Source organism: Pelobates fuscus, chromosome 1, assembly GCF_036172605.1.
Source record: "Pelobates fuscus isolate aPelFus1 chromosome 1, aPelFus1.pri, whole genome shotgun sequence".
Classification (NCBI taxonomy): domain Eukaryota; kingdom Metazoa; phylum Chordata; class Amphibia; order Anura; family Pelobatidae; genus Pelobates; species Pelobates fuscus.
In genome coordinates this window covers 81751135-81778067 of record NC_086317.1, presented here as the reverse complement: position 1 = coordinate 81778067, position 26933 = coordinate 81751135, and the positions used below count along the sequence as shown (strand labels likewise).

Below are 26933 nucleotides of genomic sequence, written 5' to 3'. Positions count from 1 at the left end.
GGCTTATATAGATGTATTTTTAAACGGGTTATCAGACGTAATCCTTGACGAGGTTGCTACTAGAGAGCTTCCTGAAAATTTGGAGGATTTAATTTCTTTTATTTCTCGCATTGATGAACGTTTAAGAGAGAGGCAGAACACTCGAGAGAGAAACCGTAGACCTTCCTTTAAACTAGCTCCTTCATTTCAAAGTTCTGAATCCACAACCTCACCTTTTCCAGAACCTATGCAGATAGGCAATACTCGCCTCTCAGAAGAGGAGAGACAGTACAGGAGAAGGGAGGGGTTGTGTATGTACTGTGGAGTCAGAGGTCATTTACGCCTAAATTGTCCTAATCGCTCGGGAAACGCTCGCACCTAAGTTTCTCTAGAGGACAGGCCTTGGGTGTTTCTATTTTGTCCTCTAATCATAATTATAAAGATCACAGGCTTCTGCTACCTGTTTCTTTAACTTGGGAGAAGGGAGTACTAGAAACTATGGCATTGATAGATTCCGGAGCTGCTGAGAGCTTTATCGACCAAGTTTTTGTTACCAAACACGCTATCCCATCCCAGTTAAGGGAAACACCCTTGGCCGTTGAGGCCATAGATGGTAGACCTTTAGTTGAGCCTGTTATTTTTCGTGAAACCATACCCGTTAAATTAACTGTTGGTATCTTACACGAGGAGGATATATCTTTATTGCTTATTTCATCTCCTTCTGTTCCCATAGTCCTGGGGTATCCTTGGTTAAAAAAACATAACCCTATTATTGATTGGGAACTAGGGGAGATAATCTTATGGGGTCAGGGTTGTCAGGACAGGTGCTTACGGACAGTGTCACCGCTTTGCACAGTTAACACACCGATTAATTCTACCTACTCTACAGAGGTACAAATACCGCCCCTATACCTGGATTTAAAGGCAGTATTTGACAAAAAGAATGCTGATACTTTACCTCCACACAGGTCTTTTGATTGTAAGATTAATCTACTACCTGGTACTATGCCTCCCAGGGGTAATGTATATCCTTTGTCCACTAAAGAGAACTTAGTCTTAGAGGAGTATATTCGTGAGAACCTTGAAAAAGGATTCATTAGGAGATCCTCCTCTCCTGCCGGGGCTGGGTTTTTTTTTTTGTTAAGAAGAAGGATGGTACACTAAGACCTTGCATTGATTATTGAGGTTTGAACAAAATAACCATTAGAAATGCCTACCCTATTCCTTTGATTACCGAGCTCTTTGATCGTCTAAAAGGCTCCAAAATTTTCACCAAGTTAGATCTCAGAGGGGTGTATAACTTGGTGAGAATTCAGCAGGGACACGAGTGGATGACGGCGTTCAATACCCGTTATGGGCACTATGAATACACAGTAATGCCTTTTGGTCTCTGTAATGCACCGGCAGTATTTCAGGACCTGATCAATGAAGTTCTTAGGGAATTTCAACATGACTGCGTTATTGTATATCTGGATGATATACTTATACACTCTAGAGAGATTGAGACTCACCACAGACAAGTCAGAAGGGTATTGCGCAAGCTTCTTCAACATGGCCTGTACTGCAAATTGGAGAAATGCAGCTTTGACCAATCCCAGATAAACTTTGTTGGTTATGTGATTTCTGGGGAAGGGTTTAAGATGGACCCGGATAAGCTCCAGTCCATTTTAGATTGGCCTTTACCCAAGGGCCTCAAGGCCATTCAGAGGTTTATCGGATTCTCCAACTATTATAGGCGCTTCATGAAAGGATACTCTTCAATTATAGCTCCTATTACCAATATGACCAGACAGGGGGCTGACACTAAGAACTGGTCTACTGAAGCCCTTCTTGCCTTCAAAACACTCAAGGAACTCTTTGCTTCTGCACCAATTTTAGTTCACCCTGATACGACTCTGCCTTTCCTACTCGAGGTAGACGCCTCAGAGACAGGTATAGGTGCTATCCTGTCCCAAAGGTTAGGTGTGGATAAGCCCTTACATCCATGTGGTTTTTTTTCCAAGAAACTATCAGGTCCTGAGAGCAGATATGACATTGGTGACAGGGAACTACTAGCAGTTATCATGGCTTTGAAGGAGTGGAGACATTTATTGGAGGGCACCTTACATCCTGTTACTATTTTGACAGACCACAAGAACTTGTCCTATATTGGGGAGGCCAAGCGCTTGTCCTCCAGGCAAGCTCGTTGGTCTTTATTCCTCACGCATTTCAATTACGTGCTCACTTATAGACCTGGTTCTAAGAATTCTAAAGCCGATGCTTTGTCTCGCCAATATGAACCTTCTGCGATATCTGAGCCGATTTTGTCTTCTATAGTACCCAGGTGCAATATTATCGCCAACACGAGTCTCAAGATTCACTCTCCGTTGCTTGGTCAGATCATGAAGTTGCAGCATCTGGCGCCTAGACAGACTCCTGGGGCAAGGCATTTCGTTCCTCCTGAACTCCAACTGGAACTCTTACAGTGTTTTCACAACAGTAAGGCGGCTGGGCATCCGGGTATTCGCAAGACATGTTCCTTGATCTCTAAAGATTTCTGGTGGCCTTCTTTACGGAAGGATATTAGGGATTTCATCGGAGCATGTGAGGTCTGTATGAAGACTAAGCAACCTCATACGCTTCCATGTGGTTTGTTACATCCCTTGAACATTCCAGAGAGACCATGGTCCTGTTTGGCTATGGACTTCATTGTAGATTTGCCTGTTTCTAAAAAACAGACTGTGATCCTCACGGTGGTTGACAGGTTTACTAAGATGGCTCACTTCGTGCCCTTAACTAAACTCCCGACTTCTCCTGAATTGGCGGAGATATTCGCGAGAGAGATTTTTCGCTTACATGGGATACCTTCCGAAATTGTTTCCGATAGAGGTTCCCAATTTGTTTCACGTTTTTGGAGATCCTTCTGTTCTCAACTGGGCATCAAATTGAATTTTTCTTCTGCCTATCACCCTCAGTCTAACGGAGCTGCTGAACGTACCAATCAAAAGATTGAACAATATTTGCCTTGTTTTGTTTCTGAACACCAGGACGATTGGGTCGGTTTGATTCTGTCAGGATCATCAGTGGGTTTTACACAATATTGTGTATTTGGGTCTGGCTGGGATCGAACCTGAGTTGCCTGCATCCCAGTCAGGATCCTTACATTGGGCTCCACGCATCTTTGACTGTTTCTACATGTTTGTGGTATCCTGTAGTCTGAGCCTGTTTGCCTGGGATTTGCACACCTGTTCCTGGTTCCATGATTATTGGCTGAGTCTTCCTATTTAAACCCCGCAAGTCTGGTCCTCGTTGTCAGATCGTGTTTCCTGTTCCGTTTGGTTTCACTGCTGTTTATTCTGACTCCTGGTTTTGATCTCCTGCTCGTCTACTGTTTTCGCCTGATTGCCGCCAGCCCTGACTTCTGATTCTGTTACCGACTACTCTTCTGGATTTCCCTTGTCTGTACTGCGTTCCAGGAAGCACTGGTTATTTCAGCCCCAGTGCACTGTGTCACACCCTTGGGGATTTCTGTCCTGAGTCCCCTCGGTCTGTGCCGAATTGCAAAGGGTGCCTTAACTCTGCCTGCCGGACTCCCACTCCAGGTAAGATCCCTGACAGTACGATCTGACCAAATGGAGTCTGCAGAGTTGAGGATTACCGTTGCAGCCATGACCCAGCAAGTTTCCCAGCTCACCCAGGCTTTGCAGGGCTTACAGCAGGAGCTGGCTTCCCTTAAAGGGAGAGTAACCTATGACTCTGGACTATCTGAACCGCTGGTTGCTCTACCTGAGAAATTTTCTGGGATCCGGTCTAAGTTTGACACCTTCAAGGTTGACTGCGAGGTCCTGTTTTTCTTGAGACCACTTACCTATGCCACAGATGCCATTAAAGTGAGGACAGCAATTACCTTATTGTCGGGGCACCGTAAGATTTGGGCCCACCAATTGTTACTCACCAAAAGCCCAGTCCTGGATTCCTGGGAGTCCTTTATTCGGTCCCTGGGGCTACAATGCAACAAGACACAAAAGTCCTATGTACAGAGAACACCTACTGTTGCTTCCCATATATTGCAACCCGGACTGGAAATGGTTTACACTACTCCTTTCACTCGGACTGATGTTACTACTAACCCTACCACTCCCAAGTCTCCTGAAATGCCTGAAACATCCTATACATCTGGCAGCGAGGCGGAAGAACCCATGGAGATTGGACTGGATAGGTGCCGTCAGTCATCTCAAGAAAGGGCAAGAAGGGTGGCGCATGGACTGTGTTTTTACTGTGGGGAGAGAGGGCATTTAATCTCCTTTTGTCCCATTCGTCCTTCTAGGCCTCGGGTTCTCCGTCTGGGTACTACTCCGGCATATCCTATGAGACCTGTCTACCAACATGCTGCCTGTCCTTGCTTGACCACTTTGAACAATCCTCCGTCTTCTACAGTTGTTGCTCCTGAGGATGTGCTGGAATCAGTTACGAAAGAACCTGAGATCGCTATTTCCCCTAAGGAGTCTGCTTCTAGGAAGGCAAGCACCACAACCACTACAAGTCCTATCAAGGAAGTCCCTCCTGCTGGTTGTACCTATGCCTCTAATGGGACTCTAGTCCGGAAGGAGCACTTGGAAGTTTTTGAAAAGGCCCTAATAGCTATGACCTCCACTCCTACAAGTACTACTAAAACCAAGAGAACTAAAAAGTAACCTCCTGGCTCGTACTTGCCTTCCTCTTCTCGCCTACGGTGTCTTTGAAGGGGGGGTAATGTCAGGATCATCAGTGGGTTTTACACAATATTGTGTATTTGGGTCTGGCTGGGATCGAACCTGAGTTGCCTGCATCCCAGTCAGGATCCTTACATCGGGCTCCACGCATCTTTGACTGTTTCTACATGTTTGTGGTATCCTGTAGTCTGAGCCTGTTTGCCTGGGATTTGCACACCTGTTCCTGGTTCCATGATTATTGGCTGAGTCTTCCTATTTAAACCCCGCAAGTCTGGTCCTCGTTGTCAGATCGTGTTTCCTGTTCCGTTTGGTTTCACTGCTGTTTATTCTGACTCCTGGTTTTGATCTCCTGCTCGTCTACTGTTTTCGCCTGATTGCCGCCAGCCCTGACTTCTGATTCTGTTACCGACTACTCTTCTGGATTTCCCTTGTCTGTACTGCGTTCCAGGAAGCACTGGTTATTTCAGCCCCAGTGCACTGTGTCACACCCTTGGGGATTTCTGTCCTGAGTCCCCTCGGTCTGTGCCGAATTGCAAAGGGTGCCTTAACTCTGCCTGCCGGACTCCCACTCCAGGTAAGATCCCTGACAGATTCCTTGGGCGGAGTTTGCACACAATAATCTCGTTTGTGATTCTACTCGTTCCAGCCCCTTTTTCATGAATTATGGCTTTCATCCTTCCATTCTTCCCTCGGTTTCTCCTTCCCAAGGGGTACCGTCGGTTGATGTTCATGTTGCCAATTTGAGGAAGTTGTGGGATCAGACTCGACAAATTCTCCTACATAATTCCATGTTGTTCAAGAAACACGCTGATAAGCACAGAAGGGCGGCTCCGTTTTTTGTTCCAGGTGATAGGGTATGGTTGAGTACAAGAAACATTCGTTTAAAGGTTCCTTCTATGAAATTCGCTCCTCGTTACATTGGCCGTTACAGGGTTCTGACTCGAATTAACCCAGTTGCGTATCGCCTAGCTCTTCCAGCTGCCTTACGCATCCCTAACTCCTTTCATGTTTCCCTACTGAAACCGCTAGTCTGTAACAGATTTTCCTCCACTATATCCTCTCCTCGCTCTGTTCAGGTTGAGGGTCAGGAGGAGTATGAAATCAACTCCATCATCGATTCTCGAATCTCCCGGTGGGAAGTTACAATATCTTATTGACTGGAAGGGATATGGTCCTGAGGAGAGGACTTGGGTACCTCAGGAGGATGTACATGCTCCTCGCCACGCAGGGCTTTTCACTCCCGTTTTCCATCTCGCCCCGGTTCCTTCCGCCCGGTGGGCGTTTCTGAGAGGGGTACTGTCAGGGTACCTGTAGTCTCTACCTCAGAGGAGGTGAGAGACTTAGACGTTTGTCCTCCCAGAGGGGTTGTTTCTTCCGTTCCTCGCGGTCCCCTCGGCCATTTACAAGCTGACCGCGAGGGATCCACTTCCTTATATGACGCGACGCTCAGTGGTCGACGTCATGACGCCAACCCGGGACGACCTGTCAGTCAAGTCCCGAGCACTAATCAGGACTCACCGGGGGCGTGATTACCCTCTAGAATCAAGGTATAAAGTAAGGCTTCCGGCATCTGCTCATTGCCCTGTCGTGGTTCTAGCCTGTCTAGTCACTCAGTGCTCTTGTATTCTAGTTGTCTCTTTGGTTCTGACCCGGCTTGTTTGTACTACCCTGTTTATCTCTGTTACCCTTTGACTCGGCTTGTCTCTCGCTTACCTGTCCTCTCGTTCCCTCGACCTCGGCTTGTTCCTAGACCAGTCTCTACTTACTCCTTACGTTAAGTCCGGCCATTCTAAGGTCCGGTATACGTATTTACCACCTGTTTGTACTCTGCGTGTTGGATCCCTGTCCCGATCCTGACATGATGAAAGCGTGGCGCTGGAGCTGTTGAGGAAGAGGTGAGTATAGCAAAAAGACAAACAAGACGCAAAGTGAGAAAAACAAATAGAAGCATTTTATTCGAACACTATTAAGGGAGCTAGACTGGATTGCTTAAATTAAGATTTGCATTACAGGTTCACTTTAGAGGGAAATGTGAGATGCACTTATCAGTTCCAAAATTCTGTTCCTTACTGCAGAAATCCTAATTTTTTTTATTTTAGCTTTCTGTTGCAAAACTGCTCTACCCCCTTTTTGCCCAGCATGAACGTGTTCTGAGCAGTGACCGATCAGATACCTCTGATAAAGAAGCATTAATGTGGACATAGGGAGCATAGGATAACTGTATTATAAATCCTTATTCTAATAAAAGTTTAGTGGCTATTCATGAAACACATTTGCAAGCAATAAGACTATATCTATAACTTTATATTAGTATGAAAAATAAAATACAATAATTTAGGGTGTAAAGGATAAAATGTGTTTTTCTGATATTATCCTGTTGAAAATTTCAGACTAGGGATTCTTCTTTCTTCAGTGGTTGCTGGCTTTGAGAAATACTTCCTACTTCTTGTGAAATCCTTATCTTATTGGATACAGGAGGCTGTTGACATGGGGCAATGCTGTATGTTAGCATTAGCTGTCAATTAACAGAGCTGTGAATGCTTTGTAACTCTGAGCAAGGAGGTTACCGGTTGTAAAGTAGACATTCTACATCAGCATTTTAACCACTCTAGGGATGAAACTAATATATCTGTTCACAGAATATATAGTCAGGGTGTATGGCTTTTATCAGCCAGGGGAGGTGTCACTGAGACTGCAGTAGTTTAACTCCTAAAAGCGGAGAATTGAGCAGTGAGACTGCAGGGCCGCAATCTATTCACCAAAGCTATTCACTAAGGTGAAGTGGTTTGGGGTCTTAGGACGTGCCAATATGTTAAAGAATTAGTCTAACATTCTTTTATGACTGGGGTTAAATCTTTGCTCACACCAGGGAAATTCAGGTATCACTTGATACCTTGGGCCACCTTTAACAGTTGGGTCCATATTTAGTGGCCCCAGACTGACAGATGAGCTGTATGCAGTCCTTTAAATCTATTTAAACCCCTTAAATGGACACTATTGTCACCCAGACCACTTCAGTTCAATGAAGTGGTCTGCGTGCCAGGTCCCTCAGGTTTTAACCCTTCACATGTAAACATAGCAGTTTCAGAGAAACTGCTATGTTTACATAGCAGGGTTAATCCAACCTCTAGTGGCTGTCTTCCTGACAGCCGCTAGAGGCACTTCTGCATTTTGCATCAAGAGTGCGGTACGTCCATCGGAAAGCATTGAGAAATGCTTTCCTATGCACTGTGTGAATGCGCTCTGCTCTTGCCGCGCATTCCGCTCCATTCGGGAGCTGACGTCGGCGGGGGAGGAGAGGTAAGCTGCAGAAAGGGTTTTAAGCCCTTCAGCACCACGGGAGGGGGACCCTGTGGGTGAGGGTCCCCCCAAGGATCACATAGTGTCAGGAAAACGGGTTTCTTTTCCTGATATTATAGTGATCCTTTAAATCTCCCTATAATACTAAAAAAACAGCCACAAGACCATCTTTTGTTTTGTCTAGGAAATCCCTCTGCTGACATCAGTAGTGTTAGCAGAGGGAATCCTTTTGACGTATTGTAAGGGTTAATGTAGGGGACAGCGTTAGGTTAAGGAAATGCTTAATGCTGTTTTAGGGTTAGGTATAATGTATACAATAAGGATAATTCACACCCACTTAAAGAGATATACAAATTAAAAAATGAGTATACCACCTATTGCAGATACAGGTATGGTGGTTACATCTGTAAAACAAATGGGACATACATAGTGCTTTCCATATAGGTAAAAACAGGCAATTGTAATGTATGAGGGTTGAACTCACAAAGGTGGAGCCTCATAGGCTCTGTGTACTGCGCTCTTGGGTACCTATTCAGGCTTTCGGTAAATTCCAGTCAAAGAACCCAGACTTCACGGATTCAGGAGTAAATAAGGATTTATTAAATAATAAAATATTAATATTACGGGACAGAAATAGGCAGGTATATGTACAGAATATAGCGTAGTATGGTACCGCAATTGTGGCCAAAGTAAAAGCAGCAGAACACCACAGCATATACACAATATAACTATACCGCCAGATAAGAGTCCCAATAAAAAGTCCAGTAAAGTGCAAACGCGTTTCAGCCCTTGATAGGGCCTTCCTCAGTGCTAAATTCCTGGAGAGACTTCAGTGCTTAAATAGCCCCCTTGATAAGTCCAACTGCATTCAGCTGTACTTCAGAATTGCCTGCCGACCATCTCACTTCCGGTTTCGGCAAGACGCATGTGACTTCCGGTTGGATGCGGTCACATGATGTTTTTGCGTTCCACCATGCGTTCCATACTCGGGCATGGTGGAATTAGTTACAGGAAATGTTCATATTGAAAGAGGGCATTTGCCCAAACAAGTAATACAGTAACATAATAAAATAAATGAATAAATAGTAAGCTGTGAATTAATAGATCAATAGAAAATGTTTGTTAGTATAGGTACACACAAAACACAGTGCATAATATTTAAAAATACAAAATCAAGAAGAAAATGAAAGGGAAAAAGAAGTATAACCAAGGAGGGATGTGGAAGGGAGAGGAAATGTCCAGGAAGAATTTTTTTTTTTTTTTTAATGTATAAAAAACATACTATAATAAATATATATGTAAGATTATAAAAAATGGACTAATTCAAAATCAATATTAAGACCTTTTGGGCACATAGTGTCCAAAGTAAAAATCCATTTGCCCTCTAATTTACTAAGTTCTCGGACATTATCCTCTCCTCTCCAATTCATCCGCTTCTTCCCAATAACACTGCACTTTACTGGACTTTTTATTGGGACTCTTATCTGGCGGTATAGTTATATTGTGTATATGCTGTGGTGTTCTGCTGCTTTTACTTTGGCCACAATTGCGGTACCATACTACACTATATTCTGTACATATATCTGCCTATTTCTGTCCCGTAATATTAATATTTTAATATTTTATTATTTAATAAATACTTATTTACTCCTGAATCCGTGGAGTCTGGGTTCTTTGACTGGAATTTACCGAAAGCCTGAATAGGCACCCAAGAGCGCAGTACACAGAGCCTATGAGGCTCCACCTTTGTGAGTTCAACCCTCATACATTACAATTGCCTGTTTTTACCTATATGGAAAGCACTATGTATGTCCCATTTGTTTTACAGATGTAACCACCATACCTGTATCTGCAATAGGTGGTATACTCATTTTTTAATTTGTATATCTCTTTAAGTGGGTGTGAATTATCCTTCTTGTTTCACTTTATCTGTAGGTGTTAAGGGATTACACCTTTCTTTCACACTTGCTTTTATTGTCTATTTAAAGTTTGAAGCGCCTACACAACTGCATACCTAGTGTATATTTTGCTAGGTATAATGTATGGCTAAGGGGTAAGGTTAGGTATATGGTCAGAGTAAATATAATCATAGGTCTGAAGATGGATTGTATTGGGTTAACTACAAAAATCAATATTTATAGGCATTTGGCAATCAAGACCGATAAGTAAATCCTTTTACTTGTTTTTTTGATGTATAAACGTATATTAAGCAAATATTATTATTTCTTTTAATTATTTTTGGTCTTTTTTTTGTTTATATTTTTATTCACACTTAAGTGTGTTATATATAATTCTAAAAGAAAACCATTTGTCATTAATGGGGGCACTTAAAGAGAAACCCTTAAATTACAGTGGATCAAGCACTTTGCTGAAATTGTAGGTTTTGTTTTGGTTCCAAAGTTGGATAATTGCCTCTGTCTTTAAGGGGTTAAGGATTAGTGATGCAGTTTATTTTATTTATTCATTTTTGGCAGATGACAACTTTGGTTTTCTCAGTATATTTTATTTTGTTTGCTTACCAGTAAAAACTGTCATGTCTTATTTTGTCATAGCCGAGACCTGCGGCTAGATTTCTAGTTGTTAGCAGTCAATCAAGGTTCATGTTCTGTTGTTTTGGTTTGTTTATTTTTCACTCCCACCCACCGTTTTCTTTTAGACAACATTATTTCCTCTCCATTCTTCACTTTTATTTTTATTTCTCCCATATACAGTTTCACTGTAGGCCATCGCCCAGCTGTGTGCCCAGCTTAGTCATAGAGTTTACACATTATCACATCTATAGTTCTCTCAATATGTTTCATGCTAACAAAAACTGAGTGTTCACATTGCTATTTACAGAAGGAAAGCTAATTTATTTTTATCTTGATACTGTAAAACTAAATTTTTTTAAATTTTTTTTTTAATCTGGAATATTTTTATACAGTTATTGTTACAGAATTTGACAACCCAATTTCACATTGTAATTACATTTGAAATATGTTCTTGTGTTTTTCAATCATTTTTAAAATAAATCTGTATTGACATTGTGCCAATATATATTATTATTATTTGTTTTGTTTTTTTAATTAAATAGATATGCAACGGCTTTGGGACAAATCATAAATATTGAAAAAATTTGGGGAAGCAGGACTTTAAAGGGTCTAGAAGAAATCATATTTTGCCAGAACGAGATCTCCAGTAACTTGACGTGGGAAGCTTATTGGGAGAGGAACGATCCCCTCAGAGACGTTGATGAAGTCGCTATACCAGTCCTTTGTATTTGTAGCAAAGATGACCCTATACGTGGAGACCCCAATAATACTTTACCATTTGAGCTATTTGAGACGAACCCCCATTTCTTTTTGTTGCTCACCCACCATGGTGGCCACTGTGGTTTTATTAAAGAAGACATGTCCAACACCATGTGGAGTCATAGTGCTCTTCTGGATTTCTTTAAGTCTACTGTGGACTTCTTTCTAATGGAAGAAAAAATGAAAGGCCTGTCCAGGAGAAAAAGAAAAGTCTCCATCTCAATGAAGAGAACCGTACAAGACCGAACGTGCAGAAATGAGCAAAGCTGTCCCCATAATATTCATGAAATTTATAATTGGCAAAGATCGTACACAAGGTGACAGGAAGTAAGATAGTCTATGGATATTGCTAGCTAAGTTCCAGTCAACCAGACCCAATGTGACTCTGTTCCAGTAACTAATGGCTAATGTTGAAAGGACACCAGACATTGACCATTTTAAAGCAATCAAAAAGGAAACTGAGACTCAGAGCCAGTGTTGTTTTTGATGCATATCGCAAAAAGTGCAATATTTATTGTATATAGATACGTGGTTTGTCATTAATGTTTGAACAGTCAGAATATGTGCCATTTAATTTTAATATTGTAGTATGAATAATAAATAGCTTTTTTTCCTTTTTTTTATTTTATTTTTTTAAACCTAATAATATACTTTAAATTAAAAAATAAAATAAAAACAATGCTACCTGGTTTACGTCTCAAAAATTTAAATCCTAGGGAAAATTAATAACAGAGAGCTGGTGAGATATCGAAGTTGCATTACATCAGTCACAGGTTACATACCCGGCAAGTCATCTCATTAAGTATGATAAACCATTGTTTGGTAGTGATCACACCTAGTCTCCATGGTATACTTACCTTTTATGGTTAAGTGCCTTTTTAATACCTATGGTACGATTACACCATTTCGAATTTGCCGATTTCACTTATGATTCACGTGAGATACCTTTTTTAACATTTTAAAGTTCTTAAATTTTTAATAATGTTGAATTATTTTAGACACTTGAGCAGAACAGGCCACAGCTGCTTACTCTTCAAGATAAGCTAATATTTAGTATATTCTATGAAGCAAGTCATTGGATGTTTTACTTTTTCTGTTAAATTGCAAGAGAGCATGCAGGGCTTGTTTTTGTCTACCTGGGATGGTGTGTGCTACGTACAGGGTATGTACAGGATTCTGTAGGATGTATACAAAGTCTGTCTAAACAATGTTTCAATTAATTTGCAATGTGTATAAGCAGCTGAGGACATTAGAATTATCTGAGCCATAAGATACAGGTGGGAAGTTGTCTGTCTGTTGTGTGGTTAAGTGGATTCCAAGTGCTTTGTATATGTTTGCAGATATCTGTCAGGGATCATTTACAAAAGTGTGGGTGTGTAAATGGGGGGGGGAGGGGTAGTCACGGTTATTAATTATTTTTTGAGAAGGCTATTGAGCAGATTGCGGTTCCCCAATATATATACGTGGATGAAAGATGTCTTCTGGATGATGATGATGGGTAAGAGTTGTGTGTCTATTTGATGCTTTGGGTAATCTAAGACGTATTTCTGTAAAAGGTGAGTGTATTCAGGGAGTATGCTGGGATATGTGAAAGGATTTTAAGTACTAATAAAAATTAATTCTCCTAGGAAATCCTTAAAAGACCACTCTAGTGCCAGGAAAACAAACTCGTATTCCTGGCACTATATAATTTTTAGGTCCCCCCCACCCTCAGGGTCACACTCCTGCCGGGCTCTAGGGGGAGGAAGGGGTTAAACGCTTACCTTTCTCCAGTGCTGGGCTTCCTTGACGCTGGGGACTCTCCTCCCTCTTCGACTGAATGCGCATGCGCGGCAAGAGCCCCCATTCAGTCAGTCCATAGGAAAGCATTTTTAATGCTTTCCTATGGACGCTGGCGTCTTCTCACTGTGAAATCACAGTGAGAAGCGCGGAAGCGCCTCTAGCGGCTGTCAATGAGACAGCCACTAGAGGCTGGATTAACCCATAGGTAAACATAGCAGTTTCTCTAAAACTGCTGTGTTTACAGCAGGCAGGATTAACCCTAGGTGGAGCTAGAAGTGGTCTGGGTGCCTAAAGTGGTCCTTTAATGATAAATATGGAAAGAGGTTTGTAGAGCATGGGAAATGGAAAAGTTTGTTTATGTAATTGTTAGAGAGACTTTTTGTGTTATCATACATTTTTGTTTTGTGATGTGAAAATTGCAAAATGTATACACAAAGTACTGACCTTCTCTAACACAGCTTGGATATTTTCACTTCTAATTCCCACAACTATTGTGGGAATAGAAGTCCAATAAATTTGATATAATGTTTATGCAGTTAGATTTTGTAGCATTTTCCTGGACAACTGTTTCTCAGTAGATTATGTGGGAGAATCCCAGAGAACTAGACTAGCAAAAATGAGGGGGGAAGTCATGTTACAAGGCAAACTAAGCAGTCTTTTGAGTGAGCACCACTTAATGTGTGAAACGCGTTAAGCATGCAGTGATTTCTGTTGATGGACTGCAAACGCAAAATTTTAAACTCCTCCTGCTTTGCCCTTTCGCTTCAGACATCCTTTCCCTTTTTGTTTTGTCTTTGTGCTGTAACAACTTTCCTAGCTGGTTCACGGAGCTTCCTTCTCAGACAACCAAATTAAAGCAGACATTAGTAACAAAACTAGTGTGGTTATTTTTTTTTTTATTTTTCTTTTTTAAATAGGCCTGCCCTCCTCCCCACCCCTCCACACCACACCACTTTTTTTTTTTTTTTTTTTTATTCCTCCAAGTCTTCAACCCACAATATAGTAAAGCACTTCTATAACCATACATTTTGAGTTTTTAATATGTAAAGAAATGAAATCTTCACATTGATTGTTTTTGGAATGTAAGTGAAATTCCATCTCAAACAATATAACACAAAGTTGCAACACTTTTGTCTCATAGTAAACATCATAAAAGGTGGAGCTTCCTAGATCATAGTTCTTCTCACGGATAAGCAAGATCTCATGGTCTTGCGGGATCCTCCATAGTACTCCGTATTGTATTCTTATGCATGCTCAATAGTACAAAATGGACATAGCTCTTGGTGAATGAAACACTATTAGCGAAATAAAAAAGTGGACATTACCCTCTTTTATAGCTACCTTTCATTTTACCCCTGGGCTATTGCACTCATGCTAGGTTTGTTGCTTTGGGGATTGTGCAGAATATGGAAAGACCACTGAAAGGGACACTCTTGACACAATATCTCAATTACCAAATATTTGATACACAGTAAAATCGAAAAGTCAAAATATGTCTTATATCACCCTTGACAAAAATGATTTGGAGTGACTGCATTCCAATTTCTGTGCAGCATGCAGTGGACCTACAATTCCATTATGCACAGGAAGAATATTTGCAACACGAATGTTAAGATAATTTACTATCTCATTCTACAGAAGTATTTGGATTTCCTAAATATAATTTGCAATGGAAAAAAAGATAATGGGTATTACAGGGCCTAAAGGATTTAGACAATGAGAGCAGGTGTTTGCAAATACTAACTCTTCTTAGTCAATGTGTTAACATATAACATGACAGGTTCGCTGTGTGTTAGTATTGATGTTCTATTTTTTTTGTTACTGATTTTCCAAGTAAATTATAGCCACTCATTACAATTTTCAGTTGATGTCATACATAATGGTGGTCTGCATCCATGGGCATTTTGTCCCACATTACTACTATACACTGATCAACCACAACAATAAAACCACTGACAGGTGAAGAGAATGACATTGATTATATTGTTACAAGGGCATCTGACCAGGATGGGATATGTTAGGCAGCAAGTGAACAGTCAGGTTTTTGAATTTCATGTGTTGAAAGCAGGAAAAATGAGCATGAGAAAAGATCTGAGTGACTTTGACAATGGCCAGAACACCTCCAAACCGGCAAGTCTTGTGGGGTGTTCCTAGTATGCAGTGGTTAGTACCTAACAAAAATGGTGGAATGAAGGACAACCGGTGAATCAGTGTCTGGGTCATGGGTGCTACGTGAAGCACATGGGTAGCAAAGGCTAGCCTGTCTGGACAGATCACACAGAAGAGGTACTGTTGCTCAAATGGCTGAAAAACATAATGCTGGCCATGATTGAAAGGTCTCGGAATGCACAGTGCTTTACAGTTTGCTGCATATGGTACTGCGTAGCCCCAGAATGGTCAGTCAGCATGTCCATGATGACCCATGTCCACCGTCTGAAAGTCTTCAAAATGAACATGATTGTCAGAACTGGACCATGGAGTAATGGCAGTAGGTTGCCTGGTTTGATGAATAATGGTTTCTTTAAAATCAGGTGGATAACTGGGTGTGTATGTGCCATTCACCTGGCTAAAAAATGGCAGTACGATGCACTATGGGAAGAAGGTAGGCTAGATGAGGCCATGTTATGCTTTGGGTAATGTATTCCTAGGAAATCTTTGGTACTCTGTCGGAGTACTGGAGCTCCGTTACAAATGCACCCTGCCACACTGCAAAAATTCTTCAGGAATGGTTTAAGGAACATAACAAAGAGCTGAAGGTCTTGTCCTGCCCTCCAAATCACCCTGATCCCCAGATCAGTTTATATGCCATTTAGAAGAGATGGGCAACTTTTGGCACTACAGATGTTGTAGACTACATCGCCGATAATGCTGGCAAAGCATCAAGGGCGATGTAGTCCACAATATCTGGAATACTAAAGTCTGCCTACCCCAGTTCGAGGACCCAAGACTCTGCCTCCAATGACAAAATAGTTTCAAGCCCTACCAGAGGCAGAAGGCAGTGATAATCTGTGATCTCATCTAATCACTGCCCCTATCCCTGGTGTGAGAAAGTTTGGTAAGAGCTAGAAGCATAGCTTTGCCACTGACACCAGTGAGTAAGCCATGTAGTAGTGAATCAGAACCTGGTACCCATGGACTCTAGGTACTAATACATTTAAATGGTTAGGGTGCCTACAGTGTTTTTTTTAAAGATAGTTAAGAAGTTATAGGACTTAGGACATGGTGAAACAAGACCAAAATGGCTAGGCATTGCTTTAAAACACAGTTCCTCAGCCTCATTAGACACCGGACGCATGTGCTCTATCAGCAGACAGCTATTCCTCAACTCCCAGGAACAAGACTTGTTGGAAAAAAATAATTTGTAAAGTTTTTCCAAAAATATATTATTTGAAAATCTTCTCTCACAATATTAAATCTAGGCCTATATTAGGTTTTATAAGGTCAGAAACAATTGAGATTAAGGCCACGTTTTAATAAGCTTTTCACATGAGTCAATAATTTTTGTTAAAACTTTCCAAATGATTTGTCAACACAAATTACCATAGACTTCTGTAAAAAAAATAATTTTGAAAGTTTTTATAACAGTATTGAATTATTTGAAAAACAACGCATTAAATTGAAGCCTAGGTATTATTATTTTATTATTTATATAGCTCCATCAAATTCCGTAGCGCTGTACAATGGTATGAGCTGTATTCCACAGAAACATATTTTAAGCAGAAACCGGGAGTGTGGAAGAGGTCAATAGGGGCAAGCCATGAGAAGGGTGACTTTTTTTTTTTTTAAATTGAAAGGAAGAAAAAAAAAACCAGCCTGTATCTAGCTCACAAAATTGTATCTTAACAAATGGTGGAGTTGTCTGTAGAATCCAGTCTGGTATTTAGGATGTCTGTTGAGAGCTATGAAATTATAGCATACACGTAAAATGATTTGTCAAGTAGAAGATGAATGAGCCGGCTAGAAGGAAAAGCAGTGGGTGGTGTTCCTGCAGTCAAAATGAGTTGGAACATGTGGAGGAGATAATTTGTTAAATGTTTTGCACGGCTGCAGTTACAGATTGGTTTTGGAGTGGATTCTGTGAATATTTGCATGTCTTCAATCAAGAGGGTACGGAGACCATTGCTCATCATGAAGCAGTACTTTTTAAATGTACCTATTTGCAGCAAACTCCGGTGTGTCTTATTAAAAGATATATCAGATGTTTTGCCTTACCTCTATACCCACTACTGTTTTATAATCAGCTCTATGTAAGTGGCTGCCTAGGGCGCGTGTTTAGACGGGTGCATTGTGGACCTTTGCCTGAGCCTGGAGCTCCGGCTTTGGCTATGAAAGAGCCCTCCTTGAACTGGCAGGTAGATCAGAAAGAGACAACCCCCCCCCCCCACCACCCCCTACATTTAATAGCCCCACCCTCAGGAAAAACTGTCACTATTATAGGGGCTAGAGGGAAAGAGGTCACTAGACCAGTCCTCAGGAACCGCACATGTTCCCTAGGGGGCCATGTTGTCCAACTCCAATTTCTATACATGCCTGAGTGCCCAATTCAACTCATTGGATGGGATCTTCTGTCCAAACACCAAGCCCAAATAACATTCTTACCGGGTCCACGTCCCTGCAGTTTAATAAGATATCAGGCATATTAGCTATAATTGTGCCTAAAGAGGAAGAATGGAGTTCATATTCTGTAATGAAAGCCCTGGACCGTAAGATTGATGGGTTATTATTTGATATTCCGGGGGTTTGGGCAGAGGATAACCCCCCCAGGACTCGCCTATAATATCCTGCCTATACACATTGAATTAAAATCAGGGGTCCATCCTGTTAGCCTACGTCAGTACCATATACCCCAGAGGGCTAAGGAAAATATACAGATGTATCTAGACAAGTTTGTAAAATATGGTATTCTAAAATTTTGCACCTCCCCTTGGAATACTCCATTATTACCTGTTCAACAATCAGGTTCCAATGAATATCGTCCTGTGCGAGATTTAAGAGCTGTTAATGATGCAGTAGTCAACATACATCCAAACCTTTACAATCTGCTTGCTTGATCTCTGGTGGTGCTTCTTATTATACAGTCCTAGATCTTAAAGATGCCTTATTTTGTCTCCGAGTCTCTGTTGAGAGCCAGGGTATCTTTGCTTTCCAACGGGAAAATGCCATTACCGGATCAAAGCGACAAATGACCTGGACCAGGCTGCCACAAGCTGTAAAGGTGGCGGAAGTGACACCCTGGATACATCACTCTAGGGTCAAACCAGCTGAAGATTCATGGCAAGCCACCCCTGCTCCTCAGAATTCTTGTAAAATCGCATCACCCAGTCACTAGGGCGTGACCAAGCAGTCACAAGGACAGGAATATAACTTAAGGTCTACACCTGTGTATCCTCATGGAGTGGACATTAAAAAGCTACAAGTAGGTGTTTTGAAGGCCATAATAACGCCTGACCACCTACCAACGTTACATAGTCAGAGCGTCTCTAAGGGAGCTCCGTGAAGGGAAGAGAGGATCAGACGTACTACATTCCTTGCAGCCCTCACATCCGGAAGCTGAGGTGCCATCGCACGGACAAAAAATTATAGGAGGATTCCTGCTATGATACATTGTTTTCTTGTTTGGCTAATTGTTTTATTGACATGTATGCAGTGGGTGAGATCTGATCCAACAAGTTGTAGTGAATGTATTAAGACTACTAGACAATCAAGAAATCAGATAGACCAAACCCTCATTTGGAATTCTTACTATAAGTGCAAAGGATCTGTGATTATAGTGTCTGCCAGCTAGCTTCAGAAAAAACAAAATGTTTTGACCCACAACTCTAACCTCGAACAATTTGGTCGGTTCTCTGAAATACACATTCCCAGGGGACTTTAATAAATAAGACATTAATTAGTACCATCACATCCATGGGCATCTTACTTTTTGATGATTGTAAAGCAATTTCAGGTAGTGGAAAACCCTGGAATAGATTCGGCAACTTGAAATGAGTTACGGGTTCAATGACTTGTGTTCTAGTAAAAAGACCCCTCGATCCTGATTGATTGTCAGAATGGGGATTTCAACTTTTTCCCATACTGGTTGTGTGTAGGTTGGATCACCTGGGGAAAAAATAGAGATCAAGGCCTAATAATCCAAAAGGCTTCCTACCACTCCTCATTGTAAATCAATGGAGTGTAACCATGTTCATCTCACTGTTTTAAATTCCCATCAGTTCACTAGTAAGTTTGGAAAACATTATGGCTTCCAGATATACGGTACTGGGGCAGACATAGGGGCCATCCTATATAAGGGGCCTAAAACAGATACCTTGAGTGCCCAAACCCATCAGGTATGGTACCCTGGTATGAAGTATGGTACCCTGGTTCTGGAATTAATTATCAATAATTGCCTTCCTACCTTACAAACCAAGCCAACTTACGGGATAAATCAGAATGGCTACTAAAAACTTCCATAATTGGCCATGTATGTATAGGCAGAGCAGGCCTAGAATATAAAACCTCAGTGGGAGAGTTGACATGTCTAAACCAAGGAGCATATAATGCTAGTAGCCAGACCATTACGCATAGGTGCCAACTGTCCCGTTTTTGCCAGGACAGTCCCGGCAAGCTGGAGTCTGTCCCGGGCAATTTACTCTCCCAGGATAGTCCCGGCAACTTGCAGAGCCATATGCTTTTATTATTGAGAGGAATACAGCAGTCCATGTTATGGCCATGTGGAAGTATAAACCTTTAGCCCAGAGAAAGGTAACATACAATCTGGTATTTAAACCCTGATAAAGTTTATAAGGGGGCCCCAGAGCCAAGTTAAAAGTTTTGTTGATGCCTCCTGTCCTGTGATTACCCAATTGGTTTTGTCAATCTTTGGTAAGTGATGCATCTGAGTACCTAGTACCAGAAGCATCAAAAGGGGAAATGTGGCAGGATATCAGTTAGGCCCAAATTCTCCACGTGTCATATCTCAGTTACAGTAATTAAATCTATAATGAGCATGTGCAAAACCTGAAACCACTTTCCAACCTCTCCCTGTCCCCATGTTTTATCCATATAAGCTAATCCTGTGCATACTGTTTACTGATTGGTGTAAGGGAACAGTTGGGGGATGTATAGTCTATAAAATGCCTGTAATTCAAAATTACAGTGCTCAGACCTGGGCACGAGTCGGCTGAGACCCGGCCAGTTAAAATAAACCTGTTTGCTTCCAAATCGACCTGTGTCCGGACTGTCTGTGCATGGCTTCATCATTGTTTTCCTATAACATCGTAGTCTGATGCAGGCTGGGAGCATGCTTGAAACCTCCTCTTCACTTTCTGTGACACTGCATCAGCTCTCATCTTAAAGGGATCCTGGCGTGCCAGGAAAACAAAGCCGTTTTCCTGGCACTGTAGGGTTAATAGGTACCCACCTCCCTCGGGGGCCTCCTCCTGTGGAGCTGAAGGGGTTAAAACCCCTTTAGCCACTTCCCTCCCCCATTGTAATTTATGGCCCCCATCCACTGCGCAGGGGTGGGGGCCGGTGTAGGGGAGGACAGTAGGTCCCCCCCCCATTGTAATTTATGGCCCCCACCCACCACTCAAGGGTGGAGGCCGGGGGGGAGGACAGTAGGTCCCCCCCATTGTAATTTGTCCCCCACCCACCGCGCAGGGGTCGGGGCCGGTGGGGGAGGACAGTAGGTTCCCCCTCTTCATTATCTTTATGGCCCCCGCCCGCCGCCCAGGGGGTAGGGGCCGGGGGGGAAGGACAGTAGGTCCCCCCCCTCATTATCTTTATGGCCCCCACCCACCGCTCAAGGGTGAGGGCCGGGGGGGAGGACAGTAGGTCCCCCCCCTCATTATCTTTATGACTCCCACCCACCGCTCAAGGGTGAGGGCCGGGGGGGGGGAGGACAGTAGGTCCCCCCATTGTAATTTATGGCCCCCCCACGCACCACGCAGGGGTCGGGGCCGGGTGGGAAGGACAGTAGGTCCCCCCTGTGACAAAACGCCTTTTGTCCCTAGATGGTTAGGTGACAAGCGGCCCTTTTCCCATGGCTGTTGGAGGAGCCTGAGTGCCAGCCTCCTGCCTCATGACTATGGCCCTCTCATCAGCCCATGCTAGACTTAAACCCCATGGCGATTTGACTGTGATTGTGGCATCTGAGCGCTGTTCGGATATATAGCGCTCAGATCCAAGCCATCTGGGGATGAGTTGAATGTGGGGGTTCTGTTCAGTATGATAGGAGTTATGTATTTTTGTGTCTTTTTGTGTCTTTTGCTAACATGTCCTCAATGGAGTCTGCCTTTATCCCTGGATATAATTTGATTACCTCTCCATTGTCTCCAGGATAGAGGACTCTTGTGAAACTGGTTTGGTCCGGAAAGCCATGCTGGCAGTGGGTTTTAAAAATACTTTTGCTAACTTTTGAACCCCTGGTCTGATTCGTGCCATTTTTAAATATGTTGTTCCCCTGAATGGATTGATTGTGAAAATGTAATTTTTATGTGAATGTGATGCATATTTTTTAAAGTTATAGTATATGTAGAAAAAGTGTATTTTTCCTGCCTGTGATAAATTACATTAACCAATTGTGTTCAGTAATTATATCACAGGCAGAGGGGAGGATTTTATGTGTTTGTGCTGGGTGTGTTTTATGTTTTACTGTATGGGATTGGTTACATGTTGTCCCTCCCTGTGGGATGTCCCCTTGCATGGGGACTTGCATAAAAGTCTGTGAGTGTTAATTAAAGTCAGATCATCTTGGACCTTCATGAAGTTTCGGGTCATGTTTGGGGAATTGGAGAACTACACTCTGGGGATTGCTTTAATCACTATATTCCCCAGGGTATAATCACTAAGCTCTGCTAAGAGCTGGTTCTTGTTCCTGCTCTCTGGAATTCGGAGAGGTTGACCTACTGGAAGCTGAACCCTGGTCTTGGGTCCAGAGTGGGTGGAGACGGCGATACCCCAACCAAGCTGCGGTGGTTCGTGGGGTCTGCAGTGGTTATAGTGTCTGGCGGAGTGCTTGGAGTCCTCGGGAAGCACTAGGAGCATCCATCAACGGAAGGTATCTCTTCGGGGTGCCAGGTGATCCGTTACACCCCCCTCATTATCTTTATGGCCCCCACCCGCCGCCCAAGGGTGGGGGCCGGGGGGGGAGAACAGTAGGTCCCCCCCTCATTATCTTTATGGCCCCCACCCACCGCTCAAGGGTTGGGGGCTGGGGGAGGAGGACAGTAGGTCCCCCCCCTCTTTGTAATTTATGGCCCCCACCAACCACGCAGGGGTGGGGGACGAGGGGAGTACAGTAGGTCCGTCCCCCCCATTATCTTTATGGCCCATCCGTCCGTCGCACAGGGGTGGGGGCAATAGGTTTTTTTTGGTTTTTTTTTACAGTGAGCAGTCACAGGCTGCTCACTGCTTACTAGACATGCCCCTACTCGCGGTATAGCGAGTAGAGGCAGATTATTTACTAATACTAAGCAATCTTTACTTAGTATTAGTTAATGTGACTGAAAGACCAATTTAGGTCTTTCAGCCTTTTAGTAGATAGCTCCCTGATACCGTGGGAATTAGGGAGTTATTTACTAAGCGGCTGCAAGATGCAGCCGCGGCAATGAATAGGATCGGAGTTTCATTCATTCTAATGAAATTCCGATACCAATAAAGTCCCGAATTGCGTTCTAACACGAATGGAGATACTGTTAGAACGCAATTCGGCAGTTTTGCCGGCATCCTGTCTAAGCGACAGGACGTTCGGCAATACTGACAGTAGGCATCGTGGGAACAGGGAGGAAAGCTAAGGATCATGGGAAAATTGCTCTGACCACCGGAAACGAAGCACACTTTGCTCCTCCGCAGGTCACCGCTGGTCACTGCGTAGTAAACCTCCATAAGAGAAATAGTCCCTACTTTTTCTTAAGTTTTAAAGAAAACTAGAGCAGACAGGAAGAAATGAATAACACATCCTGAGAGAGGCAGAGAAGAGGAATCGATTGGGGAAAGGTAAGTTCGGCATGACAGTGCCGCTTTAAGCAAACTAGTTGTTATCACATACTCCCAACACAGTCTTCACAGGGTTTAAAATAAAAATTGGTAAACCTATTTAACACATGTCCCTATGTAAATCTTGGACAGGACCAGGAATGGTTTGAGAACTGTTCTGAGCTGAACAAATATGACCCCTTCTAGGCAGAGACCAGAAATGTCAGGGACTATGATATGCATCCAAAACAAATGCCAAAGCAAACAAAACAGCATATAAGAAAACTGACTCAGCCAATGAATGCCCAGAGGGACCAGCATCTGGCTTCTGCAGCTCTGCTTCAAGAACACCCGACGTTGACCCAGGTAAGAGTGCAAACCTTTGGAAAATGATTGGCCCTATTACAATAGAACAGAGCCACACACACTGTTTAACCAACACACACTTTCACTGAAACATACACATTCACAGACATACACACTCACTCATTCACAGTTACACACACACACTCACGTTCACTGACAGACATACATTCACCAACAGACACACATAAACACCGACAGACACGTATTCACTGACAAGACACACATGCACACTCACTGACAGACACATACTGACAGAAATGCATTCACACTCACTGACAGACGCACACTCACTCAGTGTCATAAACACACACTGAGACACACATATACTAACTGACAGATACACACTGACAAACACACATACACACTCTCTAGAACAGAATCTCATTACCTATACAGGGTAGAGCTATCTAAATTGAAGAAGATATAATAGGCTAAAGACTCATAAGATGTATTCACTAAATTGGGGATTTGGGGGAATTTATCGGGGAATTGTAAATTGTAATTTCCTTATCAACTACTTACATTTCGACTGGATGATTTCACATTCTCTAGCTTATCTATAATAAACTCTCTACTCAATCCAGTGGAAGGTAAGGATACCAGATCCCAAACCTACCAGGAGATAACTTGTGAGAAAGCTGTAATAATAATAATAATATTTAGTTTGGGATCTGGTATCCTTACCTTCCACTGTATTTCTTAAGCCATTATGGGGGCTCATTTATACTAGTCGAGATTTGTTGTGAGTTTGTGTCTAATTTATTTAACGGGTATATTTAAAGTCCTTGTTCAATACCTACTTTCCACTCTATCAGTTTCTTCTGTCTGCACCTACCTCATCTCTCTACTAAATCCACCTATATACATATCTGGAATAGAAAAAAAAGCCACAATAATTTTTAAACAAACCTATTATATAATCATTTACAACTGTATAAATTCTTAATAACAAAATAAGACTTGCGTGATAAAGGTTCTGTCAGTTACTTTTATACCCATGGCTGCCATCTTTCCCTACCATGGCTAAAGGACAGCATATAGCCACCGGTACATAAATCTAAATCACTGGGCCAGCTCGCCACAACTTCTTTTACTTCTGTTTCAACTTACAAACTTTAAATGGACATGTGAACGTGTTGAGCCACATGGAATGTGACCGGTATCAAAGCCTAATTATACTAAAGCTCGAATTATTGTTTACCCAATGGACCCCTTCATGTCTCTCATTTACTACCTTGCCAGAAACGTCTCTCACTGAGCTCTCCACCCTCTCCATTTCCCAAGACTTTGGCCTATAAATCTTTCTTTAGTTCAGGAAGCTCATGATTGCAGCAAGGCTGAAGTTATTAGTGCTTCCCGAGAGACTGCCAGTACTGCGGCCACCTGATGCTTCTCTATGCATATGTATTGTTTTACTTCTGAATGTATTGGAGATAGGAACGTTCCGTGCCTTTTTGAAGTAGCAAAAACCAATGAACTTGCACAACAGTCTGCCTTTCCTCTTTTGCACTTACTGCAGTACGCTTGTTTGTGTATTTTTTGGGCAGACACAATACTTACCACGCTAAATTTAGCCCACCAGCTGAGTATTCTGTAGAAAAACAACATCCGCACACCCATAATCTATCATTTAGAACACAAATGCTACTTTTGGGTAGGATTGCCACTTCAGTCATTGATACCAAATATGACATTTTCATAGCTTGTTGGGAAACACATGGATAGTGTGTCCGTTGGTAGATGATGATAGTGGGTCTTATTCAACTCACTGGTACAAATCTTATTTATTTTTAAAAGGAGAACGTCCCCCTCCCCAGTCTTCACCCCCCTCCCCTCCCCAGTCTTCACCCCCCTCCCCTCCCCATAGTCTTCATCCCTCCTCCCCTCCCCATAGTCTTCATCCCCCTCCCCTCCCCATAGTCTTCATCCCCCTCCCCTCCCCATAGTCTTCATCCCCCCTCCCCTCCCCATAGTCTTCACCCCCCTCCCCTCTGCTCCCCATAGTCTTCACCCCCTCCCCTCCCCATAGTCTTCACCCCCCTCCCCTCCCCATAGTCTTCATCCCCCCTCCCCTCCCCTCCCCATAGTCTTCATCCCCCCTCCCCACCCCATAGTCTTCATCACCCCTCCCCTCCCCATAGTCTTCATCCCCCTCCCCTCCCCATAGTCTTCATCCCCCCTCCCCTCCCCATAGTCTTCATCCCTCCTCCCCTCCCCTCCCCATAGTCTTCATTCCCCCTCCCCTCCCCTCCCCATAGTCTTCTCTCCTCTCCCATACTGTCCCCCTCCCCTTGTCCCATAATTACTTACCTGTCTTGTAGCGTTTCTCGGCAGCACAGGGCGCACCGCGGTACTGGAACTTCTATTTCAGGTTCCGGTTTCCGGCGGGACTGAAAGGAAGTGTGCACACTGAGCAGAGTGCGCACTTCCTTTCAGTCCCGCCGGAAACCGGAACATGAAATAGAAGTTCCAGTACCGCGGTGCGCCCTGTGCTGCCGAGAAACGCTACAAGACAGGTAAGTAAAGCTTCATATTCGCTCCATAAGACGCACAGACATTTCCCCTCACTTTTGAGGGGAAAAAAGTGCGTCTTATGGAGCGAAAAATACGGTACTTAAACAATTGAAGACATGGGGAGTCTGATGGGGGTAGGCAGGCTCTTCCAAAGGAAAGGAGCTGCCCGTGAGAAGTCCTGCAAGCGTAAGTTAGCAGTAAGTGTGCGAGCAGCGGACAGGAGAAGGTCACCGGCAGAGCGGAGAGACCGAAGAGGGGCATACCTACAAATCAGTAAATAGTTATTCAGCTATTTATATTAGCATAAGAGGCCTTGCAGAGCTTGCAATCTACTTGCTTACGACAGGTGGAGAAAAAAAATTAACCACGGAACATATTTTTTGGAAAGCATATTATGTGAAATTGCAAGGAAAATGAAGAATGTGGAATTGAGTATTTTATTGTGGGACTTCACTACCATCTAGTGGTAAAAATCAGGATTGCAGGTAACAGGCTTCAATATTTCTCCATACATTGAGCTTCAGGTTGGATTAGTTTCATTTCAGCTATAAAATTTATGGAATAAGTGTTGGGTGGGGAAATTTCCCACATTTTATCCCTATGTTTGCAATGTCTCCACAGACATAGAATGCTGCATTTTTTAAAATTGAAACTCTGTTAAAACAGCTTTACACCATCGCTCTTTCAAATTAGATATTGTCTGGATTATTCATTAGGTGAGAACTCGAGTGAACTTGAAGAGAATTTAAAATTTAAGGTCAAAACAGGCGAACTAGAAACATTCTCCAAGTGAGCTGTGCATTCTGTTTAACTACTCTGGCCTTACATTTGAAATTCACATTGAATTCACCTTGAATTCTCACGTTAGTAAATATCACTGTTTGTTTCACTTACCTGCTCTTATCTTTTGCTCTTTGTATTCTATTTTTCTTTTGCTTTGTGTTACTGTTGTCCTTCCTCGGTGATTCTGACAATATGGACATCTTCTAAATATGTACATATATATATATATTTAAATATTAAAAGCATGTAAGGCTGTCTTTTTACATGTTGT

The 26933-nt window shown here is 42.7% G+C and overlaps 1 protein-coding gene across 1 annotated transcript in view; it reads left to right on the top strand.

Annotated features, from left to right (window-relative positions):
* Positions 1 to 11842, top strand: part of LOC134587669 (protein ABHD15-like) — a 33099-nt gene extending 21257 nt beyond the window's left edge. The window contains exon 3 of the mRNA XM_063444222.1: positions 11044 to 11842. Within this exon, the coding sequence (XP_063300292.1) occupies positions 11044 to 11581 (538 nt within the window). The 3' untranslated portion in view covers positions 11582 to 11842. The remainder of the gene's footprint in view (positions 1 to 11043) is intronic.
* Positions 11843 to 26933: the final 15091 nt, after the last annotated feature.